Source organism: Triturus cristatus, chromosome 2_1 (assembly GCF_964204655.1).
Source record: "Triturus cristatus chromosome 2_1, aTriCri1.1, whole genome shotgun sequence".
In the NCBI taxonomy this organism is placed as follows: domain Eukaryota; kingdom Metazoa; phylum Chordata; class Amphibia; order Caudata; family Salamandridae; genus Triturus; species Triturus cristatus.
Window position 1 is genome coordinate 740,450,185 of NC_140581.1, and position 18,978 is coordinate 740,469,162.

Below are 18,978 nucleotides of genomic sequence, written 5' to 3' on the forward strand. Positions count from 1 at the left end.
TAAACCAGTTATCTGTCAGCAAATACACGATGTTACCAAATGCTTCTCTCACAATCCTTACCCAAATGTACACAGACTCACAGTGTGATTTTAGACAATCAACACTATCCTAGGAGTTTACCAAAACTCATTCACTAGTCTAGAAGAGTTAATGGTACTGAACACAATCTACATATTTAAGTACAGCACATCAGTGTCAAAGCATGACTCATTTAATCAACGCATAAGCAAAGACCGGATTCTAATGCTATTAAAACTTCACAACATGACCGGTTTTAAAAAAGTTATCTGTCAGCAAATACATGATGTCACCAAATGCTTCTCTCACACTGATCCCAAATACACACTAACTCACACTGTGATTCTAGACAAGCACCACTATCCCTAGGAGTTTACAAAAACTCATTCACTACAGTGCAAGTGGTAAGGGAACTGCACACAATCTACATATTTCAGGACTGCACTTTCCTGTCAAAGCCTGACTCATTTAATCAAATCATAAGCCATAACTGTCTTCTAATGCTACTAAAACTTCACAACATGACAAGTTAAAACAGTTATCTGTCAGCAAATACACAATGTCACCAAATGCGTCTCTCACAGTGGTTCCCTAATGTACACAGACTCACTGTGTGATTCTAGACAAACAACACTATCCCTTGCACTATACCAAAACACATTTCTTCATCTAGAAGTAGTGCTACATTTTAGTATAGAAACATAACATAACTCATTTCATAAACAATGACTGGTTTCTAATTCTACCAAAATATAAAAACAGCACAGTTATCTGTCTGCAAACACATGAAAAACACAAATGCTTATCACAGAATGGTTTCTACATGCACACACACTGTCAATAGGATTGTAGAGAAAAAAAGTACTCCCTACACTTTAGCAGGAGAAATACATTAGTCTGATTAAAATCAAAATAGTCTACATACATCCCCTCACAATTAAATAACTCATCTTTCAAGTTCTTTTGTAGATTAAGAAGTATATCAGTCACTCCCCATATTTTCTTTTACAGAATCTCTGCACTGTGCACCTCTCAGCAAAAACAAAGAATGGAAAAGTTTCCCTTTCATTTTCCACACATATACATGTAAACATCAAATCACAATCCTTCACACATAAACTCAAAAGCAAACACACATTTCTATTGGTTAAACATTTCAACCCTTTCCAACTGAAAGACATTTCAACCCTTCCCCCAATCTGCCTTCTGCCTGTTACCATAGAAACAGGTCATGGAACACTGCACTAAGCACACATGTCAGAAGTTCAGAAGTTCAGCACACAATGTTCCTACACAAGAGAGGAAGTGTGCTTCACTTTTCAACATATCAGCTAATCATATATAATGTTCCTTACAATCTGTTTTTGTTAACCAATAAGAACCATACCTTTAAAAAACAGAAATATACACACTACCTTTCAGTGTACAAAGTAGTCATACTACCAATGATTTCTTGTCTTTTTTTTAAAAAAAATCTGTGGATCCGCGTACCCAACACGATAGGATGCGCACACTGCGCGCGCATTTCGCTGTTTTTTTTTTTTTTTTTAAAAGGGGGCCCCGGGGCTCCTTCTGGGACTCCCTAAGCACCTCTAGAGGGTCAGAGTATTTCCACTCTGCCCCCTTTATATGTTTTACACACTTATTCCCCTTGCATCTTCAGCCTCGCTTCTACCGAGACAGAAAATGGCCGCCAACAGTTACTGGTTTCGAATGTAGAGAGACACTCGACAGCCAATTAGCATTCAGCGCGCGATCGGGAGGGTGCGCGCTCGGTTCGGGGAGGGTGCGCGTACGATCCGCAAATCCTCCGCGGCCATAGATATTTATGTACTTTTAACTCTAATTTTCTCAGGAACTACTGAACGGATTCACACCATTTATGCAAAAGGCACGAGTCTGAACTGAGGACTACCTCTTTGCCAAATTTGGTGTCATTCCGTTCAGCGGTTCGGGCTGTAGCTGCGACAACAGATTCTATGGGAAATTGCATGGGGAAAACGTGTTTTGGGACCCCCCTTTTTTCTCGGCCCCCGCTTGACGAATCACCACAAAACTTTCAGGGTAGGAGCGGAGCGGAGCTGGCCAAAAGTTTGGAAAATTTCGCGAGGATTCGTCAACCGGCGCCAGACTTATTGGTAATAGAAAGTTGCGGATTTCCTATGGAAGATAGGTCCTAACTATAACTACCTACTGGCGACCGCATGTCGGCCTTCCTCAGATGCCTTCAATGTTTCTGGAGACTCCTTCACCCATTTAAATCACCCTGCCACTGTTACCATTGGATGGAAATCGCCACACCCCCTCGTAAGGTATCTGCTCACTGCTTGTAGTTCATAGGAACTACAAGCCCCAGAGTTCATTGCCCAGGTAAGTGCTGCAACGGGTGTGTCCGTATGGATTTGCGATGTGCGGGAAGGTCACGGTGTGAATAAAGTCAATGTCCAGTAATTAAGATCAATCAGTGCTTTCTCCAGTCCCCAAACGTTCCAGCTCCCTAGAAACAGATGTCAGCCGGGCAGGGGTCAGGAAGACAATGCATTCCGATCCTCCGTGTAATCACGGACCGCACTGCAGCCGCCCTGGATTCCAGCGGGCCCCAGGCCATTCCAATTCCTTGGATACGAAGAAAGCCGCCGAAGCAGAGACCAGATGAATCCGGGCCACTTTGAAGAACGGGGCCCCTGTAGCGCGTTTCTGGAAATATATATATACACACATATACACACACCGAGGTATCGGAAACCCTCCTCTGCAATTGTGGCAACATATTCTGTTGGCAGTTTTGGATTTGATCCATGGAGTGTATAGATTACTGATTTCGACCAGTTGATGGTGTATCCTGAATATTTGCTGAAATTCATGAAAATGTGGAGGATTCTGTTTATTGATGTTGCCAGCGACGCAAGGTACAGCAGGATGTCGTCAGCACATGGGGATATTCTATTCTCGTGTCCCTCTGCCCACTTCAAGCCTCTGAGCAGTGGATCGCCCCTGACCCTGCTTGCGAGTAGTTCCAGCATCAGGGAGAAGATCAGTGCCGATAAGGGGTACCCTTGTCTCTTAGCTCTCCTCAGCGGGAATACCCGTGAGGTGTGGTTGTTCACTCTGACTTACCCCTTGAAGTCAGTGTAGAGAAAACAGGGCTTTTAGGGCCTAGTATGGGAACATGCTCCCTTAGAAGAGTGGTCATGAATTCTGAACCTGGTTCCCCAGTTCCAAATTAGGCATCTCTGCCCATAGTGCCAGATTCTCTCCCCCACTGTTCCACTGAGAGAAACTCACACTGCCTTCAGCTACAACCCAATTGTGCCTCGCTATCAACACCTTGATACGACTCAATTCAAATTATGCACTTGACATGAGTAATATGCTACCTGGAAAAAAAGTTATAACATTCTGAAAAAGTCAACACTTACAAGGAATGCAAGATTAAGTAAAGCATGTGAAATGTTAGCAGGAAGAACATGGTAACTTAACGCTTTAACTCTCATTCAGAAATCAATTTGTGTTTTTGCCTGAAAAGTCAAGGACATGACTACAGGTCCCAGAAGAGACCCATGTCAATGTCCATAGCTTATATCCTTATAAAATGTAAGCAGTATGGTTTAAAAAGACCACATCCCTGAGCACAGAGCCGTGGTACACATTTTATAAACTAAAATTAGGAAAACAGCTGATAAGGATCACATTAAACGTTTTCCAATCCAGGCAGCAACAGAAAGAAGAGAAAACAGAAGTAGTGCTTCACTGACAAACTCTGTAAAGTGGCGCTAATGTGTTTGGGTGTGAATAAAACCAATCTGGCCTCTTCGCTTTATTTAATTATTTTTCCTTTTTTTCTCTCCGTCCCGAGGCTGCACTTTGTAACAGAAAAATGTGAGAAAAAGACGTTTCCAGCAAAACTGTTTCTTTCTCTTTTGGATCCATTTAACAGGGGAACAAATGAAGGGAAAGAGAGGAAAGAGAAGGTAAAAACTGTTTCTTGAAGTCACGCTTTCATTCAGCAAGTGAGGAGGAGCAAGACAGAGACAGAGGGCGGCAGCTGACTGCAGAAGAGGACACTACCCTTGTCAGAGCAGAAAGCGAAAGTACCCCTTTCTGGCCAGACATGCCCAGGCACGGTCTGCATGCGGACCGGTGCGAAAGTCTGACCTCCCTTGGTATAAAAAATAGTCAACAATAAGAAATGTTTTCAGCACATGACCAGCATTTCTTAGCATTATGAAACCCACTATCAACTTTTTAGAATATAGGAAATGCTATCAATATTAACAAATACGCATAAGTGCCAACTTCAAAGAATACCTACGAAGGAGGAGATTAAGTGAACTGCAAGCAGCGCTGTGTGCCAGTCAGCAGCAACGAGAGGGCGGAAAGAAAAAGAAGGAGTAGTTTCTTTTCTGTAACTCCAGTTCTGTAGTAGGGGTATCTCTGTTATAGTCATAATCTAGTGAATAGTCCCGCCAATGCATGGCTTGACAATTTAATCTCTTAAATTGTCAAGCCATGCAGACCTGCATCTACACTTAAGAGAGGATTCAAAGACAGATAATGAAGCCTATATCCACAGGCTACACTGTCCAGTACTTCAACTAGAAAATTTCACCAACATCCACCAACAGCACTGCCTGCCCAGCTTTTTCCACAGAGAAAAACCTGCCTCTACCAGCAAAAGCCTCTGAAATGATAGAGAGGGAGGAATGGACAGACAAGCCCCATAGGCTGCCATTATGTGGCTCAGAACAGGATACTGTGCCTTTAAGAAAACTTTCCAGAACTTTTCCAGTATCCCAGAATGCACAGCAGGTCCCTTTTACTTTCAGTTCTTTTTGAAGGCGTAACACGCCAGACCTGTAGCATTCCTTACATTAACATTTATCTCTCCACCGGGGAGGAGGGCGGGCGCTTATGACTATAACAGAGATACCCCTACTACAGAACTGGAGTTACAGAAAATAAACTACTCCTTCTGTAGTAGGGGATCTCTGTGTATAGTCATAATCTAGTGAATAGAATGGCAAGCCCATCCCCATACCAACACGGCGGTGGAGAAGACTACAAAATAATACCACTACTGAGCGAACAAATTTTGCAGCGAAGCCTGCCCAACCTGAGCATCTGCCCTGGCATCCGTGTCCAGACAGTAATGCGCAGCAAAGGTATGGACCGACCTCCAAGTGGCCGCCTGGCAGATTTCTGCAATCGGAACATTACGCAGCAAAGCAGTCGTGGAAGCTTTGCCCCTGGTGGAATGAGCCTTAGGTTTACCCCCTAAGGTCTTATTAGCCTTTTGGTAACACAATTGTATACAGGACACAATCCACCGAGAGATGGACTGTTTGGAGGTAGCAAGACCGGTCCTGACTGATCCATAATTGATAAACAATTGGTCTGACCTACGAATATCTTTGGTCTTATCAGGATAAAACTTCAACACCCTCCTAACGTCCAGGGAATGTAGAGACCTTTCCGCTGGAGAAGAAGGATTCTGAAAAAACGTAGGTAAAGTTATGGTCTGGTTGACATGAAAATCGGATATAACCTTAGGAAGAAATTTAGGGTGAGTACGCATAACAACCTTAGCAGCATGAAATACCGTATAAGGTTCTAGGCAACACAACGCCTGAAGTGCACTCACCCTGCGGGCCGACGTAATGGCCACTAGGAACGCCACCTTCCAAGAAAGGTGCTGCAACGAAGCCTTGTGAATAGGTTCAAAAGGCTCCTTCATCAATCTGGACAGCACCACATTCAATTCCCATGAAGGCGAGGGAAGTCTGACAGGAGGGAACACTTTCTTCAAGCCTTCCAAAAAATCCTTGATCACAGGGATCTGAAAGAAGGAAGTCTGTGAAGGGCATTTCCTGTAAGCAGTCAAAGCAGCGAGATGGACCTTAATGGAATGGAAATTAGGGCCAGACTGCGCCAAATGCAAAAGGTACGGAAGGATGACATCTTCCTTACATGTCGTCGGGTCAAAGTGCTTGGACTTGCACCAGATGCAGAACCTCTTCCACTTGTAAGCATAGGACGTTCTAGTGGAAGGTCGCTTAGCCTCCTTCAGTATATCCATACAATCTGCTGGTAGATTCAAATGGCCATATTGCACTATCTCAGGAGCCATGCCACCAAACTCAAAGACTAGAGGTTGGGGTGCACCAACTGCCCCCCGAACTTCGTGAGAAGGTCCGGCCTGCACGGCAGCCGTATGTGAGGAAGGAGAGACCGGTGAAGGAGGTCCGTGAACCACCACTGTCTGGGCCATTCCGGGGCAATCAGGATCATCCGCGCCCCGGACTGGGACAGCTTGATGAGCACCGCCGGAATCAGGGGAATGGGTGGAAAAGCGTACAGAAAGCTGTTCGACCAGTCGGTCCATAGCGCATTCCCCAGCGTCCCCCGCTGGTAGTACCTGGATGCGAAGTCTCGGCATTTGCTGTTTTCGGCGGTGGCGAACAGATCTACGTCTGGAGTCCCCCACCTTGCGAAGACGTCCCCTAGTACTTTGTCATTTAATACCCATTCGTGGTTTTCCTGAATCAGTCTGCTCAGTGCGTCTTCTGAACATTCTGCACACCTGGCAGATGCGTGGCCGTAATCGTCAGTCCTTGGGCCAGAAGCCAGTGCCAGATCGACTGCGCCTCCTGCGACAGAGTGCGTGATCTCGACCCCCCCTGCTTGTTGAGGTAATACATCATGGTTGTATTGTCCGTCTGTACAAGCAGCGAGTTGGTCTTAAAGGACGGATGGAAGGCCTTCAATGCCAAGTAAACAGCTCTGAGTTCCAGGAAATTGATGTGGTACGTCGACTCCAACGGGGACCACTTTCCTTGTATCTGTAAGTCTCCGGAATGCGCTCCCCAGCCGTGGAGAGACGCATCCGTCACGATACTCTGCGTGGGAATGTCCTTGTGGAAGGGAACCCCCCTGAGGAGATTTTCCGCCGAACACCACCACTTCAGCGACTGAAGAGCATGCAGAGACAGCCGTATCTTGTCGTCCCAAGAACCTGTCCTCTGATCCCACTGATCCTCCAAGCACTCCTGCAGTGGTCTCATGTGCAGCCGTGCGTGAGGAAGATACAGGAGGCCATCGATCCCAGCAGCGAAGACACCTTCCTCACTGTCGTCGATGGAGCGGTCATAAGAGCCTGAGCCTTCCGAAGGAGTGATAACCGTCTCTCCTCCGAAGGAGACACGCTTGCTGACAGCGTATTGATGGAGGCCCCCAAGTACTGTATGCACTGGACCGGAGTCGGGACAGACTTGGACATGTTGACGTGCAACCCCAGCTTGTTCAAGAGAACGCACGTCTTCTGGAAGTGCGCTTGTGCTTCCGAGCAGGAGAAGGCCTTGATCAACTAATCGTCCAGGTACGGGTAGACAAACACCTTGTTCCTCCGCAGGAGTGCAGCTACCACTGCCATGCACTTCGAGAAGGTCCTGGGCGCAGACTTTAGCCCAAATGGCAGTACTGTGTATTGATAATGATTGGCACCGACTTGGAATTGCAGGAACTTCCTGTGCTTCTGTGCAATGGGCACATGGAAGTACGCATCCTGTAGGTCTATGGCACAGAGCCAGTCTCCTCGTTGCAGCTGAGGGTAAATCTGGTGCAACGATAGCATGCGGAATTTCTCTCTGCGAATTCATTTGTTTGCCGCAAATCCAGAATGGGCCTGAACTCGTTCTTGTCCTTCTTGCGAACCAGGAAGAACCGAGAGTACAGACCTCTTCCCCTTTGAGACAGAGGTACGTCTTCCACCGCCTTTTTCCTCAACAGGATGTCTGCCTCCGCCTGGAGCTCTCGCAGTTGATACTGTGAGCTTACCGGCGGAATCGCTGGAGGAGGGCTGATGAACCGAACACTGTATCCATTGCAAACAATATTCAGCACCCACTTGTCGGGAGTCATTTTTCTCCACTCTGCCAGAAAAGATTGAACGCTTCCCCCACTGGAGTGGGTAACGGTTGCAGGGGAAGTAATCGCTCAGGGCCGAGACCCAGCCGGGCCCTTGGTCGCTGTAGCGGACTGCTGGCCTCCTCTACCCTTCTGGCGCTTCTGGAAGGGTTTCCGGAACTGCTGTTGCTGTTGTTGCTGCTGCTGTCCCGAGGCCTGCCCACGCCCTCTGCCTGCAGCCCCGAACCGTCTCTGGAACGGGCGCTTTTTCTTCTCAGGCTTCTCTAACCCGACAGCCGTCAGGGTCTCTGCCTCTGTCTTCATGCGGGCCATTTCGTCGTCCGCATGCTGGCCGAACAGGGTTTCCCCCGAGAAAGGCAGGTTGGCCACTCTTTGTTGTGCCTCCGGTTTGAGTGAGGTAAGGCGAAGCCAAGCGTGACGCCGTTGGTTGATGCCATGACAATATCCATGTGCCGCTAACAGAGACACATCCGCCGCCGTGCTGATAATCTGATTTGACACCAGCATCCCCTCACGCAAAGTCTCTAGAAAGTCCTCCTTGTCGCGAGGCAGCAGCTCCGCGTACTGCTGGAGAGACTCCCATAGGGCACGGTCGTAGCGCCCCAACAGAGCCCCGGCACTTGCCGCCTTCATGGTGGTAGAAGCCGTCCCACAGACCTTTCTGCCCGCCGAGTCTAGCCAACGGCTATCATTATCAGGCGGCACTGTCGAGGAAGGAGTGGTAGCATGCTGCTTCCTTGCCGCCGTCACAATGACCGAGTCCGGTTTCGGGTCCATTCTCAGAAAGGTCGGGTCCGATTCCGGCGCCCGATACTTCTTCAGGAGCCTTGAGGAGGCTGGTTTCGTCACCGCCGGAGTGAGGAACAACTCCGTAGCTGGCTCCAACAATCCCGGCACTAGTGGCAGCAGGGGGCGAGGCAGGTGCTTCTTGTGCAGCGTCTCGAAGATCACGGACGTCGTAGGTGTTGGCACCGTCACCGTGATCCCTAGCTTGGCCGCACCCCTCAGTAGCACCTCCTGGAAGGAGACTACATCGTCGACAGGCGATACTCCCGTCCCTGGCGAGTCCGACAGCGTCGCGAGTAGTCCCTGGCAGACGATTGGGTGCAGGATCTGTCTCTGCGCCTCCTGCGGCGTTGCCCAGATGTCGATAACGACCGTCCACGGCTCCGTGATCTTCCTCTCTGTCCGGAGCGGGAGCGCAATCTGGTTGGCTGCACCGATCAGCCAGCCTCGCAGGCGACGGTGGCGTAACCTGGTGCCGCGGCCTCGGAGTTCTCTTCGGCGGCGTCGGATACCTAGGCAACGACACCGACCGTGGCGGGGCCACAGGTGGGCCCGACGGTGTGTGAGGCGGAATGGGAGGAGGAGGTGTATACACCACTGAGTACACCGAGCCTGGTGACTCCGTTCTCTTCCTTTGTGACCCCGAGGGACTCCCGGCGTCAGGACTCCTCCTGCGCTGCCTCGGTGTCGGCAAACGCCTCGGTGTCGGCAAACGCCTCGGTGTCGGCAAACGCCTCCTGGACGGCAAACGCCTCCTGGACGGCAAACGCCTCCTGGACGGCAAACGACGGCAAACGCCTCCTGGACGGCAAACGCCTCCTGGACGGCAAACGCCTCCTCGACGGCAAACGCCTCCTCGACGGCAAACGCCTCCTGGACGGCAAACGCCTCCTGGACGGCAAACGCCTCCTCGACGGCAAACGCCTCCGACAGGTCCTCGACGTCGGGGATCCCCTCGACGGTGACCTTCTCTTCTTTGCCGACGGCGAACGGCGACCTCGCCTCGACGGCGAGCGCCTACGCCGGGACTGGTCTCGACGCCGATGACTCGACGGAGAAGTCGACGCCGTGGACAAAGATGATGATGTCGTCGACGGCGGACTGCTCAGCTCCCTCGACGGCGAGCGTCGACGCCGTTTCTCCCCAGAGCCCTGGGGAGACGGTGAACAGACAGCCATCCCCGTCCTGACCCACCTTGTTCCCTCAGCCTTCTGTCCTCCAGGCCTTGGATCCTGATCTTCATCCTTTCCCTCAGGGTCCTGGCTGAGAAAGATTGGCAAATGTCACACTCCTCTGGAACATGGGACTGGGGAAGGCAGACGATGCACACCCTGTGTGGGTCCGACTTGGCCTTCTTTCTCTCGCGCTCTGGGCACTTGTCAAACAAGCCAGGCATGCTGACAACACAGAGCACACACAAGAAGGAAGGCAACAAGGTACTTAATAAGCACTTTAAAAGTGAACAAATCCAAATAAACCCTTGAAAAGAGAGAGCTCAATGCTCCAGGGTCCTGATAGCAGGAGCCGGAAAAAAGAACTGAAAGTAAAAGGGACCTGCTGTGCATTCTGGGATACTGGAAAAGTTCTGGAAAGTTTTCTTAAAGGCACAGTATCCTGTTCTGAGCCACATAATGGCAGCCTATGGGGCTTGTCTGTCCATTCCTCCCTCTCTTTCATTTCAGAGGCTTTTGCTGGTAGAGGCAGGTATTTCTCTGTGGAAAAAGCTGGGCAGGCAGTGCTGTTGGTGGATGTTGGTGGAATTCTCTAGTTGAAGTACTGGACAGTGTAGCCTGTGGATATAGGCTGCATTATCTGTCTTTGAAACCTCTCTTAAGTGTAGATGCAGGTCTGCATGGCTTGACAACTTAAGAGATTATTTTTATTGCTCCGGGGTCCACGCACATGGGCGGGACTATTCACTAGATTATAACTATACACAGAGATCCCCTACTACAGAAGTATAGTTAAAGAAAATATATGGCCAATACTGAAAGGATCCATCTAGCAGGGGCAGGTCGGGAAACAAAGCATCCACAAGGCAGGATACATGGACACTATTCACCAATGAAAATTATAGAATTAAAAAAGGCAGACCAAGCAACCACTGAAAAGCGGTGGGCATTTGGTGGATGTGTTCAAAATCCACAGACAGAATATAGCATGCCTCGCAGAGCATGCGCGCTGCCTCTAACCTCGACCTAAAAAGGCAAACATAAAACTAGGATTACCAGAATGCATTGATGTTGTCTATAAAAGCTAGACCAAGGTGAAGGTTTCGATTTGCTTGGGCTGTGTGGGTGTGTATATACGTACACTATCAAACACACCAGAAACTAAACCTAACATGCAATTCAATAGACTTCTACACCTAGCAGTAAATCCCAGAGTGCGATCAGATGCAGTTTAATCATGCACTATAAATGTATGTTTTTAATCAAGCCGTAGCACTTCGACAGCTGTAATATATGGATTTCTGAGAGATCTACAGGACCAAGCATAGTTTTTCAAGATTATCTATTTTTATTTTAATGAAATTCACTTTACACTCTATGTGTAGACTCCCTTTGAATAAGAGGATATGGGTGTTTATGTATTGTCTTTCACACAATGAGGACATTTACTTTGAAGATCAATACTAGGGCATGATTTTGAGTTTGACGGATGGAGTAGCGTCCTTTGGGATGGCAGAGGGCATTCACCCCTTCAATCTGAAGGTACTCTGCCCGCCAAATTTAGAGATGACTTCTGCCACTCTGCAGTCATCTATGTAGAATGAAAGCAATCACCTTTCAATGTAAAAAAAAGTGTGGAGTACGGCAGCTGTCGGTTTTGTGGCTGCCCACCAAACTTGACATTTTGTTTTTCAAAAGCAAACTCCTAGAGCTTTTTAGGAAAAAAAAGTTTTAGGAAAACAAAAGACTAATGACCCACAGCCTGTGAGTTTTTTCCCTGGTATGGTGTTTATAGTTTTTTCCTGTCCCGCTAGGACAGATCTTTCCTGGTGGTGACGGACAGAAAAAAAGCATACTAAATAGAGTGGTCGGTATAATGTCCTTCGTCTGATAACCTCTACTCCATCAGGCTGCTGAAGGAAATATTCTGTCGAAGGAGCCCAAGGGCTCCATCGATGGAATACTAGAAGTTTGCCTATCTCAAAATGAGGCAGGCAGACTGAGGGTTTGACGAGCAAGGGTCTCTGCTGCACGTGAGACAGAGTACGTTGTCTGGTAAACCGTAAATCAGGCCCAAAGATGAATTCATAGTGATCTCAGTAAAGAGGTCAACATGGGCCTCAGGAAGTGATATCCCAGTGGGATGGTCGCTAGTACTGTGTTCCACAAACATGGTGTTTCTCTCCACCTGAAAGGCTAGTTGTAGCAGGAAAAAGGCCCATTCATCTCTCTCTATAATCCCAATCAGATGCGCAGCTCGAGTATAGTTCTCCTTTGTGTATTCTGCGTGTTAATAAGTCAAGCTCCATTGAAGCAGCCCCATATTTCAATGCTGCAGGTGTTTATTTTACAACACTACCTCTCTCTCCATGCAACTTATAAGTCGCTTTTCCAAATGTCTATGCATCTGGTCAGCAAGAGCTGTGGACCCCCTCTGGTATGGAGGACGTGGGGGCCCCCACCCTCTGTGGGAGCTGAGGGACCCTCCATTACACGAGTCTTATGAATGTCCGCAGAATGCACTTTATGTGCATTCTGCAGTAATTCACAAGGCTCACAACTACATCAGGACATTGCCAATCAGCACTATTCGGACCAGATGTTACTCTACACTAACTCAATAGTTCTAGTGTTAAACCAATCTGTGAGTAAAGAAAGGAATTTAGATATGCTCCTGTAGGTTTCAGCCAGATCTCACCATCCAGGGCTTAACTTGTTGAAATATCTTACTTTCTTATTCTTAAAATTAGAATTTGGACATGAACCTGGACTCCTGTGAGCAGAAGCAAACAAGAGAACTGCAAGCACAATTCAAAAAAACACATAATTTTACAACTCATCTGGTGCCAATTGGAACCTCTTAAATTAAAATAAACTTGCCAAATGAGATTACAGAATATCAGTCAGTTGAAATACCCACTTGCTTAGCCATAGAACAAAATGCTTTTCGAAGGCTAAAGGGCCCTTTTAGGGACAATTGTCTTTCATGCATTCCTATCACCCACAAGGATGGAGAAAGGAATTTGCTATTGCCTCAAATATGTTGTAGACAGAAACCAAAAAATGACTGTCACACATTTAGTTATCTATGATGATGGGCATTGACATGTCTATTGCACAGACCAAACCAAGACATGAGACAGTAGGTTTTCATACCAACCACTCGTTCCCACCTCCTCACTCTCCACTCTCCATTTTCAAGTCCTCTCTTCCTTATAGGATCTCTCTCCAGGCCAACATGATTTTTCCAGTGTGTGTCACTGTGGTGAAACAGGTGATGCCAGAGCCCATGGAGAAGGAGGTCTGCACCATACACACCTCTGCCTCTGACTTCTAACAGTTCAGGGAAGGGATCTGTCTAACAGGGGATGCTAAGGAATAAAACAATTACTTATGTATCAGTTACAGCATAGCTCTACATTGAGAAAATGAATCCTAATCTTAACGCGGGAGCCAGGGAATCTTTAACTGAAGCATTTGGGTTAAGGCATGAAGCTTCGTTAAAATTTGGACAGATTACAATTGTTTCTATAAAGTGCATGCATGAGATTGCATTGCATGGCCGTCTAGGCTAGAACTTGCGAGCTGCTGTTGGTAGTTATCTTAGTTGCTGGGCTGTCGAGAAAAAGGCCACCCAGTTACTAAACGGGGAGTTTAGCACTGTTTGTACACCTGTTTGGGGATGCACCGGGATTAGCACATACCTGATCCAGGAGAGGGCGGGCAGATGCACTCCACTAGATCTGCGGCCCTGGCATTATGCGTGGTGATATCGTGCTTCAAAGACTAGCTGGTTGTACAAGAGGGCTCTGTCACTCCCTTTCCTGATAATGTCATGAGGCTAGAATGTATATGCTATGCACAGAAATTCAGCTCATGGTTATATATTACGATGCTCACTTATTGATTATGATGTAATGTGTGCTTTTACCTGCAAACTTAATAAACAGATTTATAAATAAAATGAGATTGCATTGCATGGTTTGACAATTAATGTTTTCAATTTAACTGCATTTCCATCTCATAAGCCCCTATTATGAGGGACAAAAGAAAAACTAGGAGCATGCAGTAGGAAAGGCCAATCAACAACAAAACATGGAGGAAAACATGAAACAAACTTTTTCTGCTCAGAATCAAAGTCTTTTGGACCACTGAAAAACTCTGTAAAATATTAAGTTAACTGTTAATTTTAGCCAAACTTCCCTATTTTTAATTTAACATTTTTCAACCGTTTAATTGCTTACAATAAAACCCTTACAAATGTACTAATCCATGCAAAGCACTATTTTGTAATCAGCTAAGATTTAATGCAAGGATCTGAATCATTTTTCCTACTTACCCTTGTACGGCAATGACTGGAACCCTTTCACTGTAAGTCTGCCGCCAGCACTGGTCCCCATGAGGATCCAAAAACCTTGCTTTTTCAGATGTCAGTACATTTGAAAGCTGCAGCCTTGCAATGCCTAACAACATATCCTTGCTCATTTTATCTTTATGCCATACTTCGACTAGCAAAGGAATCCTGAAAAATAAAGAGGTAATTAGGAATCCCTCAGTGTGTCACTGAAGTCAGTCCCTAACATTAAGAGATAAAGAATACCAGTCATTAAAATAATTGAGATGCCTGAATTTGAGAAAATATCTGTGTCTTTAAAACTTCCGCACAAAATTCATTTATATCGTTACTATTTTTTGAGCAACAAGATAATGTAAATTGCAGTGCTAAGCACATTCCAGGAAAGCAAATATGGTACGTATTTAGGTCTTTCATCTATTAAATGCATTCACTATATCCAAAATGCAGCATAATATTGAGGATAAACGAACACCATCCAATACCTGACAAAGGTATCCTGCAGCTGATGTGGTAGCGTTGCAAAATCAAAAGCACAATACGACTGAGGGAGAATGACCTCCATATTTTTCCTCACTTCAACTGGAGGGTTAGTCATGATAGGAGCTGTGCTTCCAAAAAATGGATATGCATACCTGCATATAAGAGAAGAAAACACTGATTATTTCATATTTTTGTAATTTTTGTATTTATGTCTTGAGCAAAAGAAATGGGCAATTGCAACTGTGTTAACAAAATACATTAGTTTCTGTAGAGAGGGAGCAATAGTTAAAAGAAGATCTGAAGAGGAGGTTCACGAGCAAACTTTATGGTGAATGCAGAACTGATGAACTATCAACTAAAAGGTTAAGCTGGAGCGGGTGGGGGGGCGTGGCTTAGGACACCCGGGGGATGGCGGTGCCCAGGTAGAGCTCTGGGACCCAGCACTTTCATGAGCACATTTTTAACCCCTCCTGCGGATTCCTTATGCCCAGCGGAGGTTATAATGATGTGGTGAGGCCCCGGCGACGAACTGAAGGCTCGTTGATCTTCTCTTTGCTAGCAGAGCTCTTCTTCGGCTGACACCTCCGTTCTCCTCAGAGAGCTGTCGGCCATTTGCATATTTACCGGCCATGCGCAACCAACGATTCCTGTCATGAAGGAATGAGTCTTTTTATCTTTATCGGCAGCAGCGGTTTCATCATATTTCTTCATTGCCCTGGTTTACAACAGATTTCATGCGTGAGTTTTCTGGGCTACTTTCTATTTTATATTGCTGTTTGCTTGATGAACATTAGACTTTCCTAATTTTTGTTCAGTTTTTGTTGCAGGGGTGAAACTTTTCCCTCTATGTGACTAGTTTTTATTATACTTTTGAAGTGTGGTATATCTTTTTGATGCTGGAGTGCTCTTCTGTTGACATTTTCACTTTAGGAGTTATTACCCCTATATTTCTGTCTCTATATTTATGGGACGTTTAAGAAGGGCAAATAACCCATCATCAACACTTACTCATAAGTTTGTCAACAATTCTACTTTATTCTCAAAGTTATCTAATATGGAGGACTTTTTAGTCGTTCTGCATAAGGGTAGCCCCTCTTCTGGGTCTAACAGTGCTCCTACCTTGTCTATTGCTGGAAAAGCTACCACTAAACGCCTAAAAAAGGATCCTCCCTCTCCTACAAAATCTACTTCGCCTGTCTCAATGGGGCTTTTGCTGGAGGAAATACGCGCGTTAAGGCCCTTTATAGAACAAACCAATTCTAAACTTCAAGTTCTCACTGATAAGTGGTCTCAAATGGTGGAAAGGCTGAATACAGCGGAACAGAGCATTTTGTCTCTTAGCTCAGCTGTTGGTAAGATTCAATCTCTTCAAACCCAAGTCTCCTCCCTCCATCAACAAGTTGAAAATTTAGAAAATAGGATCAGAAGGAACGATTTACGCCTTTATGGTTTGCCCGAGGGATCGAAAGGCTCGGATCCTCTATCCTTTTTAAGTCCTTTCTTCCCAAGCTTTTACATCTGTCTGAGGACAACCAACTTAATATTCAAAGGGCTCACAGGCTGGGATATCAGCCAGCATATGTTTTGCATGCACACAAGCCACGAGGAGTTATTATGTATCTTTTCGAATACACTGACCTCCTCAAAGTTCTAGCGGCTGTTAAATCTCTGAAGCGTATTTTTTGGTCCCACAATCCTCTTTTTTACCCCCAGGACTATGCCAAATCTACTTCTGACAGACGCAAAGCATTTCTCAACCTAAGGCCTGATCTTTGTCTACTTGGAGCTCGTTTTGGCTTGCTACATCCGTGCCTATTCAAGGTCACCTAAACGAATAAGACTACTACATATGAGGATCCGATTAAACTGAAGATCTTTATTAATGCCTGCAAAATTGAAAACATCGACACTTCAGGCCCTTCTTCTGCTCCGAGTGGCGTTATTTTTATTGTTACCTTTTCACTGTCATTAATATCTAACTTTTAAAAGTTGAGTGTTATCTAATTGTTGAAGATAATATGTTCCAACTTTTTGTTACTTCCATATAAGATTCAGGGACTTTATCTCCCTCGCTTTTCATAGTTATAACTGTAGCCTAATGTTGTTTATTAATCCTTCTTTGCAGGTTCATCATTCGTGTTGTGGCCTTCCCCGTGTTCTGTAGTATGTTTTGTGCTCCTTTCGTGCTCTTCCCGTGGATCCCCGACGCATCATCTCTTCCCTGTGTTCTCATTCCCCTCCAATCTTTCCTTGGATCTTACTTCTCATAGATATGTTCTATTTGTTTTCTCTTCAGTCATCATTGTACTGTTTTCAACTTTTTGCTCTTTTCTCTTTTTCTTGTTATTTTCATCTCTTGACCTTTTTCTTTTTCTTTCTTCTTCTCTCATATCTAATTCTTGCTGTTTTCTCTTTCATGATTTTTTACACACATGTCATGATAAGGTTTATAATACTTTTTTATCTTGTTTGGTATGAATCGTTGTATATTTTATTTTTATTTTTAATAGTTATCTATGTCTTTGAAAATCGTTTCATGGAATGTCAGGGGTTTAAACTCTCCTATTAAAAGGCAACGTGTTTTATCCAATTTGGCACACTTTGGTGCTGACATTGATATGATTCAGGAATCTCACCTCACAGGACATGAAGCCTTAAAACTTAAGAGAGGGTGAGTAGGTGATGTTTTCTTTTCCCCTGGGGATGGTAAAAGAAATGGTGTTGTCACGCTGTGTCATAAATCGTTGTGTGCTAAGTTGATTTCACAGATTTCTGATGAGGTGGGATGATGGTAGTATACTAAATTGTCGTTAGGAGGAATTCCAGTCTCTTTGTTAAATGTATATGCCCCCACGATTAGTGATTCCCATTTTTGGTCTGACCTGAATCAGACTCTTGCTAATCACTTGGAAGAAAATGTTATCTTAGCTGGTGACTGTAATCAGGTGTTTGATCCTTTTGTTGATTGTAACTCCAAAGCAACCTTTATACCAAAAGGTGCCCAGAAGCTCTTCGTCCATTCTATTAAACAATGGAAGCTTTTAGAAGGGCGATTATTTTTTTTGTTTCCCCATAATATTTCACAATCGCTACGATCTGCAGATATTGGGTCAATTTTAATTTCGGATCATGCCCCCGTTTCCCCTTCAATTGGATCTCTCTCTGCATTTCCGTACTCCTGGTAGATGGCGCTTCAATAACTCATTCCTCCTGGACCCGATTTTACTTCCTCATTTGAAGTATTTTTTCAAGATTATTTCCTTCTTAATCAAACAGAGGGCATGCCTTTCCCTGTCATTTGGGAGGCTTTTAAAGCAACAGCACGTGACTTTATCATTTCATATGTTGCTAAGAAGCAAAGAGTTTTGCGTGCTCATACATCCGACCTTTAAACTCAGATAAAGAGACTGGAACACTCCTTTTACACCTCCAACTCAAAAGAATGTTTGTATGAACATAATCGTGCTAAATGACAGTTTAATAGCGAGTACACAGAAAATGCTTCGTTGTTCCTGTTAAAATCTAATGCGAAGTTTTATGGTGGTCAGAATAAGATGGGTAAGTTACTGGCGAATTACCTTAAGGTTAAAAATAACAAATTTAATATCGAATCCATTATTGATGTAGACCAAGTTCCGAAATATTTAGACTCTGAAATTCTCAATGAATTTGCTCTATATTACAAGTCCTTGTATACACCTGAAAATGAGGCATTCGAAGTGAATATTTCTCAATTTTTCTCCTCTATTCATAGACCTGCTGATAAATGTATTGACCTCTCATTATTTGGAAAATGATATTTCGCAATCAGAATTACACACTGCATTAAATACATTAAAAAAGGATAAGGCTCCGGGTCCTGATGGCTTTACTACTGAATTTTACTCACACTTTGCTAAACTGCTTCTTTCCAAATTGTTAACCATAGTGTCCTCTTTCTTCTCCTCAGGTTCTTCTTCTGGTTCCTTCTTAGATGCATTCATCTAAGTAGAGACCCTCATTTCTGAAAAAATTATAGGCCAATATCATTGGTCAATGTCGATTATAACATTTTCTCTAAGGCTCTGGACCTAAGAATTGATTCCTATCTCCCTGATTTAATTGGCAAGGAGCAATCTGGTTTTGTCAAAGGAAGATATCTCTCATACAACACACGTCTTTTCTTTGACATACTTCCCAAGTCTCCTCTTAAAACTGAGTCGGTTGCAGCAATTCCCCTAGATGCTGAGAAAGCACTCAAC

The 18,978-nt window shown here is 45.2% G+C and overlaps 1 protein-coding gene across 1 annotated transcript in view; it reads right to left on the reverse strand.

Annotated features, from left to right (window-relative positions):
- The window catches only part of CEP120 (centrosomal protein 120), a 417,274-nt gene that overhangs the window by 193,832 nt on the left and 204,464 nt on the right, over window positions 1-18,978 (reverse strand). The window contains exons 10-11 of the mRNA XM_085632676.1: window positions 14,740-14,889; window positions 14,240-14,422 (exon numbers count right to left, since the gene is read on the reverse strand). Coding sequence (XP_085488802.1) covers window positions 14,240-14,422; window positions 14,740-14,889 — 333 coding nt within the window. The remainder of the gene's footprint in view (window positions 1-14,239; window positions 14,423-14,739; window positions 14,890-18,978) is intronic.